Raw genomic sequence first — 17,784 nt, forward strand, 5'->3', positions numbered from 1 at the left:
CACCTGCCTCGCCTCATCGGTGCCACCGGGCACAATAAGCACAGCGCCGGCGCTCAGCTCCGTGCGAGCCAGAGCAACCGTGACCGGCGGGGGTTTTGGTTGATTGTTCTAAGGGGGTGAGGAAGGGCTCGGGGCAACTGCGGGATCGCCGCGCTCGGGAGAGGGGAGCCCTGGCAGCGCCGAGGGAGGCGGCGCGGGGCGGCTCCCGGCTGCGGAGGCCGCTGCACGGCGGGGCCGGGCGGGGGCGCTACCGGCAGCGCTGAGGCGCGGGGCCGACCCGGGCGGCGGAGCTGAGGGCCGGCGGGAGGGCCCCGCAGGCTGAGCCCCGCCGGCCGGGTGCGGGGCTCTGTGCGGCGCGATCCGCAGGCGCCCTCCACTGCGCGTGCCGAGGCCTTGTACCGCCGCTCTGAGGTGATGGGCGGCGGCGGGCGTCGCTAGGCCGCCGCGGGCAGGGCAGCGGTGGAGGCGGGAGGAGGCGGCGGCCGGGGGCGGGCTGGGTCCCTCCCCGGGAAGATGAGGCGGAGGCCCGGGCTGCCGAGCGGGCTGAGGTGGGGCTCTTCCCTCCCAGCCGCCAGGACAAGATGGCAGCGGCCGAGGCGGCGGCGGCAGGAGCGACGGGGGTGAAGGGCTGAGCCCGGACGAAGCGGTGCTTCCTCGGGGCGCTCCCGGAACATGCCCAGGGCGGCGGCAGCGGCAGCTCCAGTTCGGACGCCAGCGCGGCCCGATCCGTGAAGGTGAGCGGCCGGGAGAGGAGCGGGGCCGTCGCCGGCGGGTGAAGAGGGGAGCTGCCCCTGCCCGCCGGTGGCTTTCGCCGCCTTCCCGCGGGGGGCTGCGGGGCGAGGGGCCGGGGCTGCCCTTATTTCCCCTGCCTCGCAGCGGCAGCTGCCGCCCGCCGCGTAAGCGCGGTGCGGAGCTGCCCTTGGAGGAGCCCGGCGGCGGAGAGCGGGCGGCGCCGCTTCTCCTTCCTGTTGCCCTCGACAGCGCCTGCTCCGCCGCGTCCCCGAAGTTTCCCCTTCCCCGGCGCGGCCCGGGCTGCCGGGCGAGGCCGCTGGCCGCGGGGGGGGAGGCGTGGCCGCTCTCCTGGCCCGTTACCGGCGGTGGGGCGGCGGCGGGGCCAGGCGGGTTCCGGCAGTGCCCCTCTTCCCTCCCGGCTATACCGCTGTCTCCCCCTTGTATGGTGGGGTCGGTCCGCCCGCCCGACGGCAGCCGCTTCCCCCGCGCCGTGCAGGGGGTCCCGCGGGTGGCGCCGGGGCGCGGCGGAGGCTCCTCCGGGCTCGGGTCCACCGATCCGGTGCCTCCGCCCCGGGGGCTTCTCCTGTCCCCGGCAGGACCCGACCCTCGAGAAGAGACCCGCGGGACCCCCCCCCTCTGCGCTGTCGGGAAGTTGGCGCTGGGGCAGGGGAGCAAAGGGTGCTGAGGGAACGGTATAAATAAAAACAACAGAGGAGGAAGTTGACGCTTTAAAATTTGGTCAGTTCCCAAGAACTAGCTCTGTAAAAACAGAGGAGGTTATTGCTGGTGGCTCTAACGTAAGGATTGCAGCAGGGATTGTGCTGGGTTTGGTCTGGTTCTTGATTTATCGTGTTATCAGTTATAAAACTGCTAGATGTATTTGCATGCCTTTAACGCTATAGAAAATAGTGATTTTTAAAAAAATTATTTTAAAATTTATTTTTTACACGGAAGCCTCATTTATCGGTACTGTGTGTTTACATATATATAAATAAATTCTGAGGCTATACTTTTGTTTCTAACTGTTGCGTCTGACTTAAAATGTCAGTGCCAAAAACTGCAGTGGTTTCCTTTTTTGTTAACTTGGTAAGCTGCTTGGAGACTCCCAGACTTGCCTGCCCAGAAATTATGTGGTGCTCTGATGTTTTTGAGTGTTCTTGCTTGCCTGTAGCCGTGTTTATTTCAGTTACTTTAGTATCCTTAAATTCTGGGAAAATGTGTTATTACCATGAGACAATGAAGTAAAGCTGTAGTTGTTGGTAACTGCGTATTTCCGTGATTATTCCCTCCTCCTCCCCCAGCATTACATCCCATTACATCATTTGCAGAAAGTTTATGCTGTGATTGATTGCACACGAAGTAGAAAAGCTTGGCTGGAGTCTGAGGAGGTACTTTCTAACATAGCAGTAATTCTGTAACAGAGTTAATTTGCTAAGGGTTTCTGTAAGCTACGTTTAAAATTCACACAGTAACTGTTTAATAACTGTGGCAGCCAGCAAAGTGATTAATTACGCATCTGGAAAATAGGTCAAGACTGTCTTATGAAGTGGCACGGCGAGATCACAAATAAATAGAGCAAAGTGTTAATGCGGACTTACCGGGAGAAACCCGATACTGATACATCAGTAGTGACTGCTTTATCTATGCTGCTGCGGACCATTTATGGTAGCACACGGTGAGATGATGTTTATAATCATGTAAAACAGGAATTGGAGTTTTCTTTTATTGTGCTTATTGCCAGGGACTTGTGTTGTAGTGCGAGTTCTGCCGCTTGTTCAGGGTGTGGCATCAGTTGTGCTTGTAAATTGTTTTTTCATAAATCTGTTTGTCTAGCTGCTCTAATTAGGGTTGTGCTGATGTGTGGCTGTCTGCGTTTGAGGACACTTTTTAATCAGAGAGATTCTGTCAGCTAGACTAAAGTTTCCTGAAAAAATTGCTTGGGAAGCTGCCTTTGACCTGGAACCTTTTTTTTTTCTTTGTTTCTTTTTTTTGAGTTTGCATGTTTCCTACTCCCTATCTTCCAAACAACTACCTACAGAGGCAGGGAAATGAGACTGACTCCGGCATAACGAGATGCTGGAGACAAAGGCAGGCAGGGTGTGGGGAGGAAGAGTGAGCCTTCAACTCACAGAAGTTGACACAACTGAAAAATGAGCATTTGTGTGTGCTGCTTTTCTTGCTCTCTGCCTCAGTGTACAGCAGTTGCTTCAAAATAAATGTTTTGGAGGTGATTTTTCAAAAGGCATCTGTTGGATTGTGTCCATTGAAGGGGACGGGTGGCTGAGTAGTGCTTTTAGAGGCAGAGTGTTAGCTTAGCAGCTTCTGGGTGCAACAAAATTAACTGTACTTAATTCTCGTTAAAATACCAACCTAAATGTGTAGGAATGTTGGGCTGTACTATTTTATTTTGTGTACTATTTTAAGGCACCGCATTCTTAATGTTTTTAGAATAATTTTCTTTATAACAGTATATATTCTGCGTGTCTTGTATCTTCCATTTTGCCAGTGTGCTGATTATGGTAACAAAGATCCTCTTGACAAAAATGTGTCTTTCAAAACAGGAATTTTGTGGTTGGCTTTCTTGTGTGTGTGAAGAAAATCGTTGATAATGAGCACAGTGCTATCACTTGAGGCTGAGAATGTATTTCAGAAGAACATGAAATACAGAAGGAAAACTACTTTTAGTAGAGCTAAATTTCTCTGTTGCAGTGTGAGGTCTGTGGCATACAAGTGCTGTATGCAGACAGAACAGTCACTGTCGGCACTATTGCTTTCTGTGCAGAACTTTGTGGAAAAAAGCAGAGAACATCTGTGTTTCTTCCTTTTTATTTTTTTTTTTTTTTTTAACAGTCAAGCCCTACCTTCACTGAATGTCTAATTATTTCAATCCATATGCAGAAGCATTGCAGCTGAGCTAACCTGCTCTTCTCAGCTGACAGAAGTAGGAGCAGGCCTGATTATCAACTGGTGATACTCGATCAAGGGAGGAACGTGACAGGAGGATGTCCTTGTGGAGATACTGGCACTCCTTAGTTATGCTTTCAATGTTGGATTTTGTGAAACAGGACCTACCTTTCATACCTTAAAAAAGCTTGTATATTTTTGTGGCTTTTTTCAGTTCCCTGATGATGTTACAGTGCAGTCAAAGGAGAATTTCAGATGTCTTGGCTTAGGATTAATTTGATGAAGAAAACATCCTTAGCCCTTCTTCACTGAAATTATGAAGCGCCTATGGATGGTTTATGTGAACTTGCAGCTGGACAAATACTTATTTTCAGCTGGTCTGACTATTAGATTTTTTTTTGCTTTTGAAAATAAGGGAAGAGTTGCTTGATGTTGGGTAGCTTTTATTGAGTTAATGTCTCTATTCCTAAGTCACTCCAATATTATTTCTCTTCCGATCTCTAACTGAAAATATGAGATGGATGGAAAATAATGTCTTGCTTTCATTCCAGGTCTTGGAAAAAAGCTCATTATTCAGGTGAAGTACGAGATGGATATGTAGGTATCTGAAACTATTTCAGAGCTCTGGTTGGATTGTGCATGAAACCAAGTATGAAGAAATAAGCAAGAATGATGACTTAGAGAGTTAGAGATGGCTGATGATTGTGCAGTGCACCTTAAATGATGACATTAAGGATATTTAAAGCATCTTTCAGTAGCTAGTGCTGTGAAATGGGATAGCAATGGCTTACATTTTTCTGCCTTCGACAGGCAGTGAACTCCCTCTTTTTGACCTGAAATAACCTATAATGCAGCATAAAGCCTAGAAAATCCTGTTACCTGTTCTTGGCTTCCTCTGCCCTCCTCTATTGACCTTTTTAATTTAGAACCTCTGTTTCTTTTAAAGATTTTTAGAGAAATGGAAGCTCTCTTCTACAGAGGCTCAAACTTTTGAGTGACAGATGAGCAGAGGAAGCACATGTTATTGTGAAAGTAGGTTTTAGTCTTGAGTTCATTTGATATTGTAGTATTTCCTGCAGGGTAGGTCCTTCTTCTCCCCCTCTCCTCTCCTCTTAATTCTTCAGGTTTTCTATTTAAATATATTGTACATTGGGGATTATAACAAGAATTGGTGCAAGTCTTGTTTTTAGATCCTCTTTGGCAATAATCTTTATACAGTTTTGTAGTATTCTTTCACATTATGTCACCTTTTTTAATACGTTTTAGTATTCCACTTAATTTTGAGAGTGACAAACTTTCTGATAAAATGGGCTTAATCTCTAGCTTAGCAGTTTTACTTGAAACAAAGAATAGTCAAATAACTAGAGTGTTTTGGTTTTTTTAAGCAAGCCAATTCAAGTAGTTTAGTACTCATCTTTAATTTTTTTTTTCTTAGTCAGGAATTTGGAATCAGTTTAATTTCAAAATCTCTCTCCCTATGTTAATAGCTTTACATAATGCTGCAGCTACTAAATGTGTAATTTTTTTTATACATAGTCTTTTTTCACCTTGTGTTTCCAGGAAAGAAATAGAAAAGCTTTATTGTGCCCTATAATTTTTGAATATAACAGCATGAAGCCTAGAAAAATGTTAAGATCAAGTTTCAAAACAGAACCATAAAATTTGACCCAGTGAAATATACAAAGACAAAACAGATATATGAAGTAGTGTAATAGTTTTAGTATGATCAAAGCTACAGCAACTATATCAATATTTAATAAATAATTGGATTTTTATATATAGAGAATTATTCCATGTTAGTGGATGACGCTCCCATCCAACAAGCTATTTTTAAAATCAGTAATCTTAAACTCATGTGACTCTTCATTCTTGCTAAAATAATTTAGCAGTTCTAGGAAACTATATTAGTGCTTTTTAAAACATGTTACAAATTAAATATGATTCATGCTTTTAATGTAAATAGCCAAGTGCAAATCCCTTCATATTTGTATCAACATCACTTGCCAAATATGTATGGCACCACCAATAAGTGGTGGACAATTTAGGGACAAGAAAGCCCAGATCCTAATGGGTGTGCAGAGTCCCTTTGAGGTCCTGGTATAGAGGGGAGGGAGCAGCTGGAGATGGGAGATGCTCAGAGCCACTTCCCAGCCTTTTGGAAATCACTTTGTAATCCACTTGCCTGGGCTTTTCTTACCTTTCTATGTACTGGAGGCTCTGCTCCCTTAGCTACAACACTGTTAATTCTGCAGCTGTTTTTATGTGGCTGGGACACTTAACTTCCAAGGCATTACTTTGGCTGGGTGAGACAAGATTTTTATCACAAAGCTACAGTTTTTGCTTTGCCTTGCGGGCAAGTGTCATCCAGTACCCGAGAAAACTTGCTTTGGGTTATTTTAGAATTGTAGAATGGTTTGGGTTGGAAGAGAGCTTAAAGATCATCTAGCTTCAACCCCAGTGCATGGGCAGGGACACCTCCTTCTAGCCCAGGTTGCTCAAAATCTTATCCGTTCTGGCCTTAAACATTTATACTTAAGCAGTTTTCCTTCAGTTTTATGTGACTCTTGGTTACAGGATGAACTGTGAGATGGAAGTAGGCCTCCTCACCTTGTGCTCACCTGGGCTTGAAGCACCATAAAATGAGATCTGTGAGAACTTCTCCCAGGCAGGAGAACAGCCAAGCAGAAAACTTGAGCTGGGATTGTGATAACTTGGACAGCTGTGCTTTGTGTGGGGCTGAAGTGTCTTCATTGCAGGGATGTTTGCTGCTTTTATTAGTGTGGCCAAATCCTTCCAGGCTGGCTCCATGAGATTTTTGGATGTGAACTGATATCTGAACCTTTCCTGGATCCTGCTGGTACAGACTGAAAGGAGTGAGTGCCTGCCTGCAGAAAGGAGCTTGCCTGTGCTCAAGGTCTCAATGAGAACTGTCAAAGAAATGCAAAAGCACAGAGAGAAAACCAGCTTGGTACTGATTGGCAACACAGAGTTTAAAACAAGGGAAGCAAAGAATCTTTTTATATACTGGCAATTTAAGTTCCCTTTGGAAGATAAGAGTAGCCACTAGCATCAGGTATTAATGAGAAATACTTACATGGACAATTTTATTTGACACTTCGGTAATTTAGAAAAGTAATTTACTTTTTCATATGTAGATATGAAAACTCTGGTTTCCACAGTCTGTGTTGTTTACTACTTTGTTTTGGTTCTTTGTCAGTGATTGCAAAAAAACCCCAGCTTATTAAACTTTACCTTTCCAGTTGGAGTAAAATGTACTCAATTTTTTTCCCTTCTTCTGTGCATGGAGGTTTTGCATGTGTTGGTACACAACAATTGGTGGAACTTGCACCATTTCCAGAAGGCTTTTTATTTGTTTCTTGTAGGATGGCTTTCTGCCTTTTTTACTGAAAAGCTGTTAATGTGCATCATTGCCTTGTAAACCTCTTCCTTCCTGTGTTTTCCTACAAACTTAGGTCATCTGCTACTTCCTACTCCTTTCCTTTCAATTATTCTATTTTTAAAAAAATTATTAGAATATCTTGCTTGTCTAACATCTGTTCTAGTTGAAGTTTTTTCCTTAGCTTAATTTTTAAGATTTAAACTAGTAAATAGGTGGAGGAGAACCACATGAACTTTTTTTTTTTTTTTTAACTTTATTGCTTGGATCTGTTTAATATGGGAATTTTGATGTTTGGAACTGTGCTTATAAAGCCCTTGGGAAGGTACAGCCTTTTGTGATATTCTAAAGAGATTTTTAAGTACCTTTTCTTTATGGGTTTTGAAATGATGCTATGGGCATAGTCTTCCTTTGACTGTGTCAGCTCTGAGCCCTGCAAGAGGACATCATGGGAGGGTCTCTTGAAATATTTTGGGAGCTCTTTGCAACAAGTGTTCTTTGAGGGTGAGTGTGGATTTAAAAGTTGGTTGAAGAGATGTCCAGACTTTGTTTTAAAGATTAAAATGAGTGATTGCTAAAAGTTTGTTTTACAAGTAGAAAGATGATTAAATATGGAAGGGAACACAACAGAAGAAAAACTGACATACATTTATCAACACTGTGCTCTAGCTGGTGAGGTCCTGTGCTGCATTCAGTCTTGCCTTTTTATTGCACATCCTTCTGTATCATTAAATCAGTAAGTTTCTCTGCATAGGAAAGAGAGAAAAATTTCTGGTACCTTTGGAAAATATTATAATAAGCTATTACAGCTATTAATTTGTTAGGAGGCAGAAGTCTGAGCCTTCTGTGAGAGATTATGCATTTCTAATACTGATTTTTGCATGCAGGAAATTCTGCTTCCTCCACTTCTTCACAATTCTGGAAGAAGTGGGAAATACCTATTTTTGCCTCCCTTTATTGTTCTACATGGGCCATGTATAATTTATACAGCTATTTGCAGTAAGCAACCAGTGCTGTCTTCATGATGTTGCTTGCAGAGAAAGAAAAGCACATGTTACATAAAACCAAAATATTATTTAAAGCACTGTTTTAAGTAAGGAATTTTAATTCTAAAAAAAATAATTAGGACTTTAAAGACTTCAAATTCTACATGTGTTCATATGTAAACTTCAAAACATACACCTACTGAAGGGTGGGTATGTAAATGTACCTCAATAAATTGCTACTGTGTATAGCTTGAAGTTGCTACTGGGTGTAGCTGAAAGGTATGAATTGAAGATGGTAGCATTCAAGAGACCTGCCAGATTGGAAGTTTTTATTTTTTACAGCTAGATAAGATATTTTTGGGAAAAAGGCTGTGAATTCATATTTACTGTAACATTTCTATTGTAGATATTCTGGCACACGAGCCATTTTGTGAAGGTGAAGTAGCAATGAGGAAAATATCCATATAAGATTTATACTCTTGTGGGAGCTGCATTTGATACTGTCTAGTGCTATTCTAAAATGAAACTTCTAAATAAATTTATTAGCTGGGTTGGTCCACTTCTAATTCTAACAAAAGACCATCTGACTAAGAATGCAAAATAAGCATTGAAATAAAAATAAAATGGCTGGAAATAAAAGGGAAAAGAGGCACACAGACTTTTTCAGGAAGGGTTTTTATTTTTAATAGGAAAACAAGCAATGTTTGAACATGTGGTTTACCAACAGGCAGTTTGAGCTAAACCTCTCCATCAGATTTTATTTCTGCCTTAGGTATAGCAGTGGAAAAAGCAAGGCTTTGTGTCCTGCCTCTCTTCTCACCTTGATGCCTCTGACTGCACTGAAGAGTGGCAGGCAGGAGCAGCAGTGTAAATACATCCTGCAGGACCAGAAGGTGTGGGCACTCTGAAACACCACTGTTAGGGACTTTTATTTCAGTGTGTCCACTGTTTTCAGGTTTGGAAAGAATTAGTCTTCAAAAAGAAGAGATTAGGCTGGCTGGTTGAAATGCAGTGTTTGTGTTGATGGTGGCACATTCTGATTTGGCGAGCGTGCTCTCATTAGGGGCTGGTAGCCCATACTGTGCTGCTTGTCCTTTCTTTTCAGTTGCATAACAACTTCTTGCCCAGCAGAAAAATAAATACTTGAAGTACTGTTCCATTTGTCTTTTTAACTATGATTGCAGTCATATTGGCATCACAAGATCTAGCTTTTGATATTTGTGGAAAATATGAATATAGTGAATACATTATTCAGTACTGTTACTGGTACAAATGACAGCTCTGAGTCATAGGAGTTCACTCTGTTTTATGTAAAATATGTTTGTGTTCAGTGTATGGCGTCAGCTCTGTTTCCAAGTATTGAGACAAAGGTGTAATTGAGACTAGGCTACATCACACTTATATAACCTTATGTTTTCAATTTCCTGTATCACTGCAACATTAGTGGTGTCTGCTTAAAAAGAATCTCAAATGTTGCACAAATGAAGCCTTGTAACATTTTTCTTGGGTAGGTAGTAACTGCATTTTACAGCTGCAAAACTGGATCAGTTTTCTGTCTGCCTCTCTCTAAAACTTTCTCCAAGCTTGGAACCAGTCTCTGGCCTTCCAGCCTCAACCTTTGCTATTGATCTGTGCAGGACTAAGTTTGCATCAGGCAAAGCCTAACATTGGCTCATCTTAATTTTGTTGGTGTCCGATAGGCCAAAATTCCTGAGCTCTGAAACATCTTTAAGTGTTTTAATCATAGAGTATAGTCATTACGTTTGCCATTAAGCTTCTGGGTCTCTGGTTGCTATCCCTAGAACTGGGTGTTTCTTGGTGGTCTGACATTGGAGCTGCCTCTGCATCTTGCTGTTCTCTGTTGTGGAGTGTGTGTGTGTGTGTGTGTGTGTGTGTGTGTGTGTGCACACACCTGTGCTGTTCATGTCAAGTATTGTTTCTGTGGCTATGGTAAGAAACAATTCTTATGTTTTTTGAAACACCTTGGTGCTTTCTCCTTTGCTCTGCTTTGTCCCTTCCACTGGTCAGAGATCTGTTTGCAGCACTGGTTTGTAGGTGGCCAGAGGGGTGGGATTCCCTGCTCTTGTGTCTCTTCACACTTTCCATGAATATGGTTTCTTTTATAAATTGCATGAAACCTCAGTTGGCAGTGCTTTGTTATGAATTGTACAGCTGGAGTAAGGGAATTCCTCAGGGTGAACAGTTCACGGGTATGAAAATGCTTGTATCAGTACAGTTTGTTCAGCTACATATCCAAAATAAACAGTAGTGTAAAAGTGCTGCTACTACCAGTAATAAGGCTTATTCTGGGCGGAAAGAAAAGGGCAACTAGTTCAGCTTTGTCTTCTCTAAATAACTTGAAAAGCTGGGTGGCACCTAGTATAAAGTAACAATGTTTTTACCTGGGAAAAATGACAGTACCCTGGCAGTGTTTTCAAAGTGATGCTTAATTAAAACACTTTGTAAGTGCTACTGCTAAAATTGTGTGTTTTCTGGAAGTTACTGAGCTTTAGAAACCCTCCCTTGGTGACCAGCTGGGCTGTGAGATGGGTGTGAGTATGTTGGAACAGATTCTCACCAATGGAGGCTTGAAAGCTGTTGGAAAGCAAGTTTTCTTGAGTTAAATTATAACTTCAGTACTGGGTGGCTGCCTCTGGCTAGGCTTTGACCTGCTGGGGATTTTATTTCAGCAGCAGCACTGTAGTAATTCCACTTTTTGGGGTATTCAAGAAGGGCTGTTTATTTTGCAGAAGAATTAAAGGTGTAATGTGGCAATTCTTCTTCAACTCCACTATAGTGGTCTTACTAACTAGTTACTCTGCTACACACTCCCCTTACTTTGTCATGAGGAAATGTCAATTATAGTTAATTATTAATGGTGGTCAGGCCTGGAACAGCCTGTGCTTCTCGAGGTTATTGCAGTCTGCCAAATTAGTCATGTTTATGAATTTCTCCTGGACTGCTTGAGAAGGCTGGAGAAATAATTTAAAGGATCTGAGGATTGTTACAGTTAGGTGAACATTAGCAAGATATTACCAGAAAAAAATTACTTATTTAAATATGTTTACTTGTTCATGCTTTCTTCAGAAGCACAAAATTCACATTGTTTCTGATCAATGTTCACACATATTGTATAATTTAATGTTTAGTAAGTCAAGTGCAGACTTCCAAGTTTTTTCTGCTTAAAACTTGGAGCCAAGAAGACTCATTTCCTTTGAAGGGACCTTGTCTAGAGGTAAAAATAGTAGGTCAGGTCAGTGTCTTGAGATAGCTTTTCTTTTCCACATCCCCAGCAGTATTCACAGCAGCACCTGACATGAGAGGTGGGATGCAGCATGGGATGCAGCAACCTCATTATCAGAGCAAAACAAGCTGGAGAATAGGGCTTTAAAAATGGATGTAGAGGGAATGGGCAGACTTCTGAGAATAAAGCTGAAATCTGAGTCTGCAGTCAGAGGCTGCCCCTGGTACTTCACCTGGGGACTGTACTCTTCAGTCCATCTTCTGTTGGCTTTACCTTAATTATTTTTTTTTTTTTGCATCCTGTAGTAGTCTTGTAGTGCATATGTTCAGGTTTTATTTTAAATCAAATTTAACAGGAAGATGAGCACCAGCAGCTCATTAATGTTCAGGCTTAAGTACCCTCCCTGAAATGAACAGAAAATGAGGGTTTTTTTTTTTTCTTTTAGCACCAGCTGCTTTGCTCTAGTTTTCTTTCTTACTGTACTGCTGGACTTGTTAATTTAGATACAGTCTGACAAGCCTGTGTTTGTATGAGGAAGCAGAAGTCTTGATAAGAAGAGTGCAGTAAGATGTTTAAGCTCAGTGAAATGAACTGTGTCAAGGGGGAAAGATTCACTCTGGTGGGTGAAAATATGCTTATGTTATTTTCTTGTGCCATAAGACCAACCCTGCAACACTAACTCTTTACTCTTTACATTGTAGCTATCAACACAATTATGTTGAATCCTCCAAAGTAGTAAAAAAACCCAAACAAATGCAAACTCACTGTCAGTGGCAGTCTCATGATGTCTGGTAACAGGAGAGCCTGACTGCCGGTGGTCTTCAGCTTTCTATATCATCTGGGTCTGGGCAAACAGCTTTGGAAAGGAAAGGGCTTTGAAGTTTTCTGCTGCTGCTGGGGCAAAAGCCATTATAGGGTGCTAAACTGTGGTGATAGTGTGATTATTTTAATTGCTCTTAAGATGTTGAAATGCTCATTTCCATAAATCAATTCATAGCTTTAAAATAATCATGCCGTGCCTCTGGTTAGTTTTCATTTGATCAGAGTCATTGCAATGTCTGGCTCATCTACAATTTAAATACCTATTGCCAGAATTTCCATCTGCTTGGTGTGAAAAAGTTATTTAATTAAAATATTATCGGTATTGAATTCATCCTCTAGACATGATCAGACTGGTATAAGCCATAAGTTCCCTGAAACCTTGTAGTCATTTACACTGGGGGCCATCCAGTGCCTTTTTCTTAGTGTTTAGTGTTATGTGACATAAAAGTTTAAAGCTGATGTTTGTCAGGTGTAGAAGGGGACACAGCAGGATCGGTGCAGGGCTGGAAGCTGGAGGGGACAGCATCTGAGAGTTGGAGTCAGTGCTTTTTTAGGTGGAATTGAGATTCCTCACTCCATGTGTGAGCCAGGTACTGCTGCCATTCTCCTCTTCCCTCCAGTGCTGTATTGATATGCTCTGTTTCATGTCTAGGAAGAGGAGATAAAGTGTGGAACATGACCCTGGGTGATCATGAACTGGTGGAGGCAGCAGGACCAGCCCTGTGGCATCACATGGGCAATGCAGAATGAGGCTGCTGTGCTCCAGGTTGCCCTGACCTGCCAGATTGCCTCCTCTTGTGCAAAACTGCTCTTTGGTACCCATTTCCCAGGTGTAAGTGTTCTTTCTGAGAGGCTATGCAGGCTTAGCCTTTAAGAAATGTGATGGTCTTTGGGAAGTTGGAGTAATTTAGGCTGACATTTTGATCTCAGCCTTACTGGGAATCCAAAATTTGAATTATTCATACTTTCCTGTTCTACCTTTCACTTCTCTCTTAGCAAGGAAGTAATTGGCAGAAAGAAATACTTAAAACATATGTGAAAAATATGTACAGATTGTAGAAAACGTATCTAGAAAAATATGCTTTTTTTTTTTTTTTTTTACTTTCACGTTCACTTGGAAATAAGTTTTCTGTGAGAAGCCTGTCTAAGTAAGTTCTCCACATACAATTATCAGCCTTGTTTTCAGAAATGGTTGTGATCAGGAACATATTTTATAGTTCTTTAGAGTATTATATTTAGTTAATTAAACAAATTACCTTATGAGTGTAGGTTTTCTACCTACTATTTTTTTCTGTGGCCCAACTCATGAAATTGACATATCTGAATTGAAGAGGGGAAAAATAATTGGTGACTCTGCCCCTTACAGTTGTGTCAATAATATGCAAACTTCTGCAATAGGACAGTTTATAACTTACAGAAAGCACCTGCCTTTTGTGGATGGATTAGATTACTGTACAGCTTAATTGACCTGGAAATTTTCAATTGTTTATGTGAACATACACATGCCCTATGGTATTTTGGACCCCATTTCATGGCTGTATCACTTTCACTTTTATCTGGGTGAAATTTTTTGAGCTTTGACAGTTGTGTTGTTTGTTCTTAGAAGCCCAATGGTACTTACAATGTGTAGGTTGGATACTTTGTGTAACAGCCTTGGCTCACAAGTCACAGCTTTTAAGTTATTTTATGTCATCACTGAGAGCCATTTGAATGTTTGTTTAACTCACACTGAACACTACATGGTAGGTATGTGGAAATACTGTTTTTTTTTTTTAAATGAAAGCTGAGTTTTTAATAGCACAAAGGTAGTTCCCCCACTTGAAAAATTACAAGTAGTGGTCTGCCACAGACTATTGCAGTTGTGCCCCATCACTGCTGTAACCTGCTGCTGCTGCAGTCCCTGTGTGCACACTGGTAAGGCATGAGGGCCTTGCTATTGCCCGTAAGAAACTAAATGTGAAATAGTTTTAGGCTGGCTGATTGGGAAAACATTGATGACATTCCAAGCAAAGCTTGGAAATGTGAATGCAGGATTCTTACTCACTTTTTTTTTTCTCTCCCTCCATAGGTATGGCCTCACAAGTCTTGGTCTATCCACCATATGTTTATCAAACCCAGTCAAGTGCCTTTTGTAGTGTGAAGAAACTCAAACTAGAACCAAGCAGTTGTGTGTACCACGAAAGAACCTACCCGCAAATCTATGTGAACAGTAAAAACTTTGGAATTTCTCCCCACAGGGTTAGTACTTTCTTTCAGACTAAAAGTCCATTTGACAGACCTCGAGGACAGAACTTTTTGTTGCAGTCAAATGCTGTTGCTTTAAAAAGTATTGCAGGTGCTACAAAAGCATTGGCAGCGTGGGCACAGCGGGCTCAGTTGGAGGCACCTCAGAGCCAGTCGGATATCCTGGAAGGACCCCAGAGATGTGGATTGAAGCGTAAGAGTGAGGAGCTAGATAATCAAAACAGCACCATGCAGATTGTTGATGAACTCTCCATCCTGCCTGCAATGTTGCAAACCAACGTAGGAAACCCCGTGACAGTTGTGACAACGGCTGCGGCTTCAAAACCGAGTGGTACAAGTGGAGATGGAGATTACCAGTTAGTACAGCACGAGGTGTTGTGTTCTGTGAAAAACACTTACGAGGTTCTTGATTTCCTTGGGCGAGGGACCTTTGGACAAGTAGTGAAATGCTGGAAAAGGGGGACAAATGAAATCGTGGCAATCAAAATCCTGAAGAATCATCCTTCGTATGCACGCCAAGGACAAATAGAAGTGAGCATTTTAGCGAGGCTGAGTACTGAGGATGCTGATGAATTTAACTTTGTGAGAGCCTATGAATGCTTTCAGCATCGTAACCACACCTGTCTGGTTTTTGAGATGTTGGAACAGAATTTATACGACTTCCTGAAACAAAACAAATTCAGCCCTCTGCAACTGAAAGTAATACGGCCTATTCTGCAACAGGTGGCCACTGCACTGAAAAAACTAAAAAGTCTGGGTTTAATCCATGCTGACCTCAAACCAGAGAACATTATGTTGGTGGATCCTGTTCGGCAGCCTTATCGGGTTAAAGTAATAGACTTTGGGTCTGCCAGCCATGTATCAAAGACTATTTGTTCAACCTATTTACAGTCTCGGTATTACAGGTAGGTGTCTAATTTTAATGGAATAAGCTTTTAGAATTTATTAAAGTTGATGGCTTAAGTAATTGCTCTTTCTGATAACTAATAAGAATAATTTGTAAAATGTAAGGACCGTCTAAGAATGTAGCCCACACTAAGAATAAGTAGTTGGTTACCATTTTAAATATGAACACTTGATTTGAATGATATTATCTTTTTTTTTTTTTTTTTTCCCTAGGAGTGTATTTTGTGTTGCACTCTGGAATCATCACTGTTATTTTGAGACCTCTGAGATTTTAAAAGAAAAATACAAAAAAATTAGCTTTTACTTGTTTGATTAGGATGCCTTTCTTGCCTTCCTAACAATGTTTTTTTTTTTTCCTGTAAGCAGCTGGACAGTATACTAGAAGTGCTATACTTTATATCCTGTTGCCAAAAATTATGTGATTGCCTCTGTTTTAATCCAGTACCTGTAAATATTTTGCCTCATTCTTATAAACTCCATTCTGATTGAGTGTCTTGAGCAGGCATGGACTTCAGTGAACTTCTGGGGTTAGTGAGTGATAGGAGACTTCAATGTTAAGGTGATACCAGGCAGTTATTTAAAGTGATTTGGTACATGGTTGCATTCTACATTGGCCTTCAATGAATGTACATTTTTTTGTGTGCTTCTTAATCCTTTCTTCATAGTTATCCAATGTGTATAAAATTTAAAAGCAATTAATATTTAGCATCTGAGAGTTTTATTTTCTCTATAACCTGAACTCATCTTGATTGAAGAACTTTTCTAGTTCTGCTTTGCACGGTTGGCAGTAGCGTGTCCTGTGTGTTACCTCCTTGCCAACTCAGTAAAAAGCTGGTGAACTAGGACAGTGAGTATTTGAAGAACATTTAAAATGTTTTACAGCTACCCATGCTGGAAGTGAAAACTTGTGCAGTGCAATTCCAGGCTTGATGAAATTAGTGATTGGAGTTCGTGCCAGAAGATTCTAACTATTTTTTGCCTGTAGCTTGTAAACAAGAACACTTCATCCACTTCTCCTATAAAATATTCTAATTCATCAACTGAATTTGTCTATTGCTTAATTATGAGCTGCAGCTGAGGGTTTAAAAAACACACAAAGTTCGTCAACAAAAAGCTAAATTGGGAAACCACATGGATTGATGCATACCCACTTTATACAAAAATGTACATGGGAGGAAATGAGTAACTTGAGAGTGTGTTTTGGTGTAATAGCTTTACACCACTCAAGATATAGTATTTTTGGCCCCCTCAGGATGAAAACAGGCAAGTCTTGAAAAAGTGGCATGAATTCTGTGACATTCAAGACAACAGAAGTGTCTTCCTATCAGCTGTTCTGTCCAACTTCATAGTTCACCAGATATTCAAGATGCATGGTCTGAGAATACTTCCTTGCATATTCTTGCTTTTTATTTACTGAAACAATTAGGGTTTATTGTGAGCTACTGCCATTTCTCTCTCCTCCCTTCCAAAGAACTGACAAAGGGAGAAGCTGTAGGCAGCCAGGCTAGGTGGTCCTATTGTAGTACTATGTTATAAACTAGTTTCAAATTGTTTTTCCTGATTCAGATGGTTCAGTAGACATAGTGGTTTTGTGCTTATTCAGTTGCCTGAATCCACATTTTTCCTGCAGTTTTATTTTACATAGGTTCCTTTATGGAGTACATAGGTACTTTATGGAGTGGGCAGGTCTCTATGCTGCCAAGGTTAATGTGCAGCTCCTTGGCACCTTGTATGAATTCCAAGCACTTGCACTGCATTACATGCACTGAAGTAAGTGAGGGTCACTGTGGGTGTACATTCAAGAAGATTCTTCCCCCTCCACCCTCAGGAATAAAATTCATGGCTGAATATGCTTGTCTTGACTCAATGATGTTGAATGGTACTCAGACTCATAAAACGTGCATCTGAAATGCAACCCTAGTTGCCAACTTGCACTTAGGTGCTCTATAAATATTCAGGCTGTTCAGTAAAAGAATATACTATTTTATCTTGTATAGTTTTGTAGCATTTGTCAGCTTTTTTTTTGAAAGTAAAAAAGACTTAATAAAAGGAAGGTTAAGAAGTGTTTACTTGGTGTTATATTTAAGTATTGGTTATGATAAATTTAAAACTGACTTAATATCTTAAAGATACTATACTTCAAAATTATTTTCAGGAAAAAGTTTACTTCTGAAAAGTTTTTCACCATGCTTGATTTCATCATGGATGCACAGCTTTCTACCAGTTGTATGATTAAAACTGTGGCTTGGCATGCAGTTTCTCAGACTTTTTTATTGCTTTGGAAGCAATAAAACCAGAAAACGGGGATTTGATTCAAAAGGTCTCAATATGGATGATATAGAAATATGAAGAGAAAAGCCTTAAAGAAGAATGAGAATGTTCTCAATATTCTGTCTATATATTGTATTGACGTGAAATTTATTTTGCAAGAGATTGACAAGAAGCACAACCAAATAAGAAGCTACTTCATAAAATATAAGTGTACTTGAGTGTTCTTTCTATTATTAGAAAAGAGTGGAAGTAATAGTGCAGGTTTGACTTTTTTGGCT

The 17,784-nt window shown here is 41.4% G+C and overlaps 1 protein-coding gene across 4 annotated transcripts in view; it reads left to right on the plus strand.

Annotated features, from left to right (window-relative positions):
• The first annotated feature begins 595 nt into the window (after positions 1-595).
• HIPK3 (homeodomain interacting protein kinase 3) overlaps positions 596-17,784 on the plus strand; it is a 62,337-nt gene continuing 45,148 nt past the window's right edge. For 2 of the 4 annotated variants that reach the window (XM_071762449.1, XM_071762451.1), the window contains exons 1-2: positions 602-734; positions 14,154-15,234. In XM_071762449.1, coding sequence (XP_071618550.1) covers positions 14,156-15,234 — 1,079 coding nt within the window. In that variant the 5' untranslated portion in view covers positions 602-734; positions 14,154-14,155. Of the gene's footprint in view, positions 735-1,331; positions 1,471-2,259; positions 2,361-14,153; positions 15,235-17,784 lie in introns of those variants that run through there. The other 2 variants (XM_071762452.1, XM_071762450.1) reach the window with 2 other exon arrangements.

This window comes from Heliangelus exortis, chromosome 18 (assembly GCF_036169615.1).
Source record: "Heliangelus exortis chromosome 18, bHelExo1.hap1, whole genome shotgun sequence".
Taxonomy (NCBI): domain Eukaryota; kingdom Metazoa; phylum Chordata; class Aves; order Apodiformes; family Trochilidae; genus Heliangelus; species Heliangelus exortis.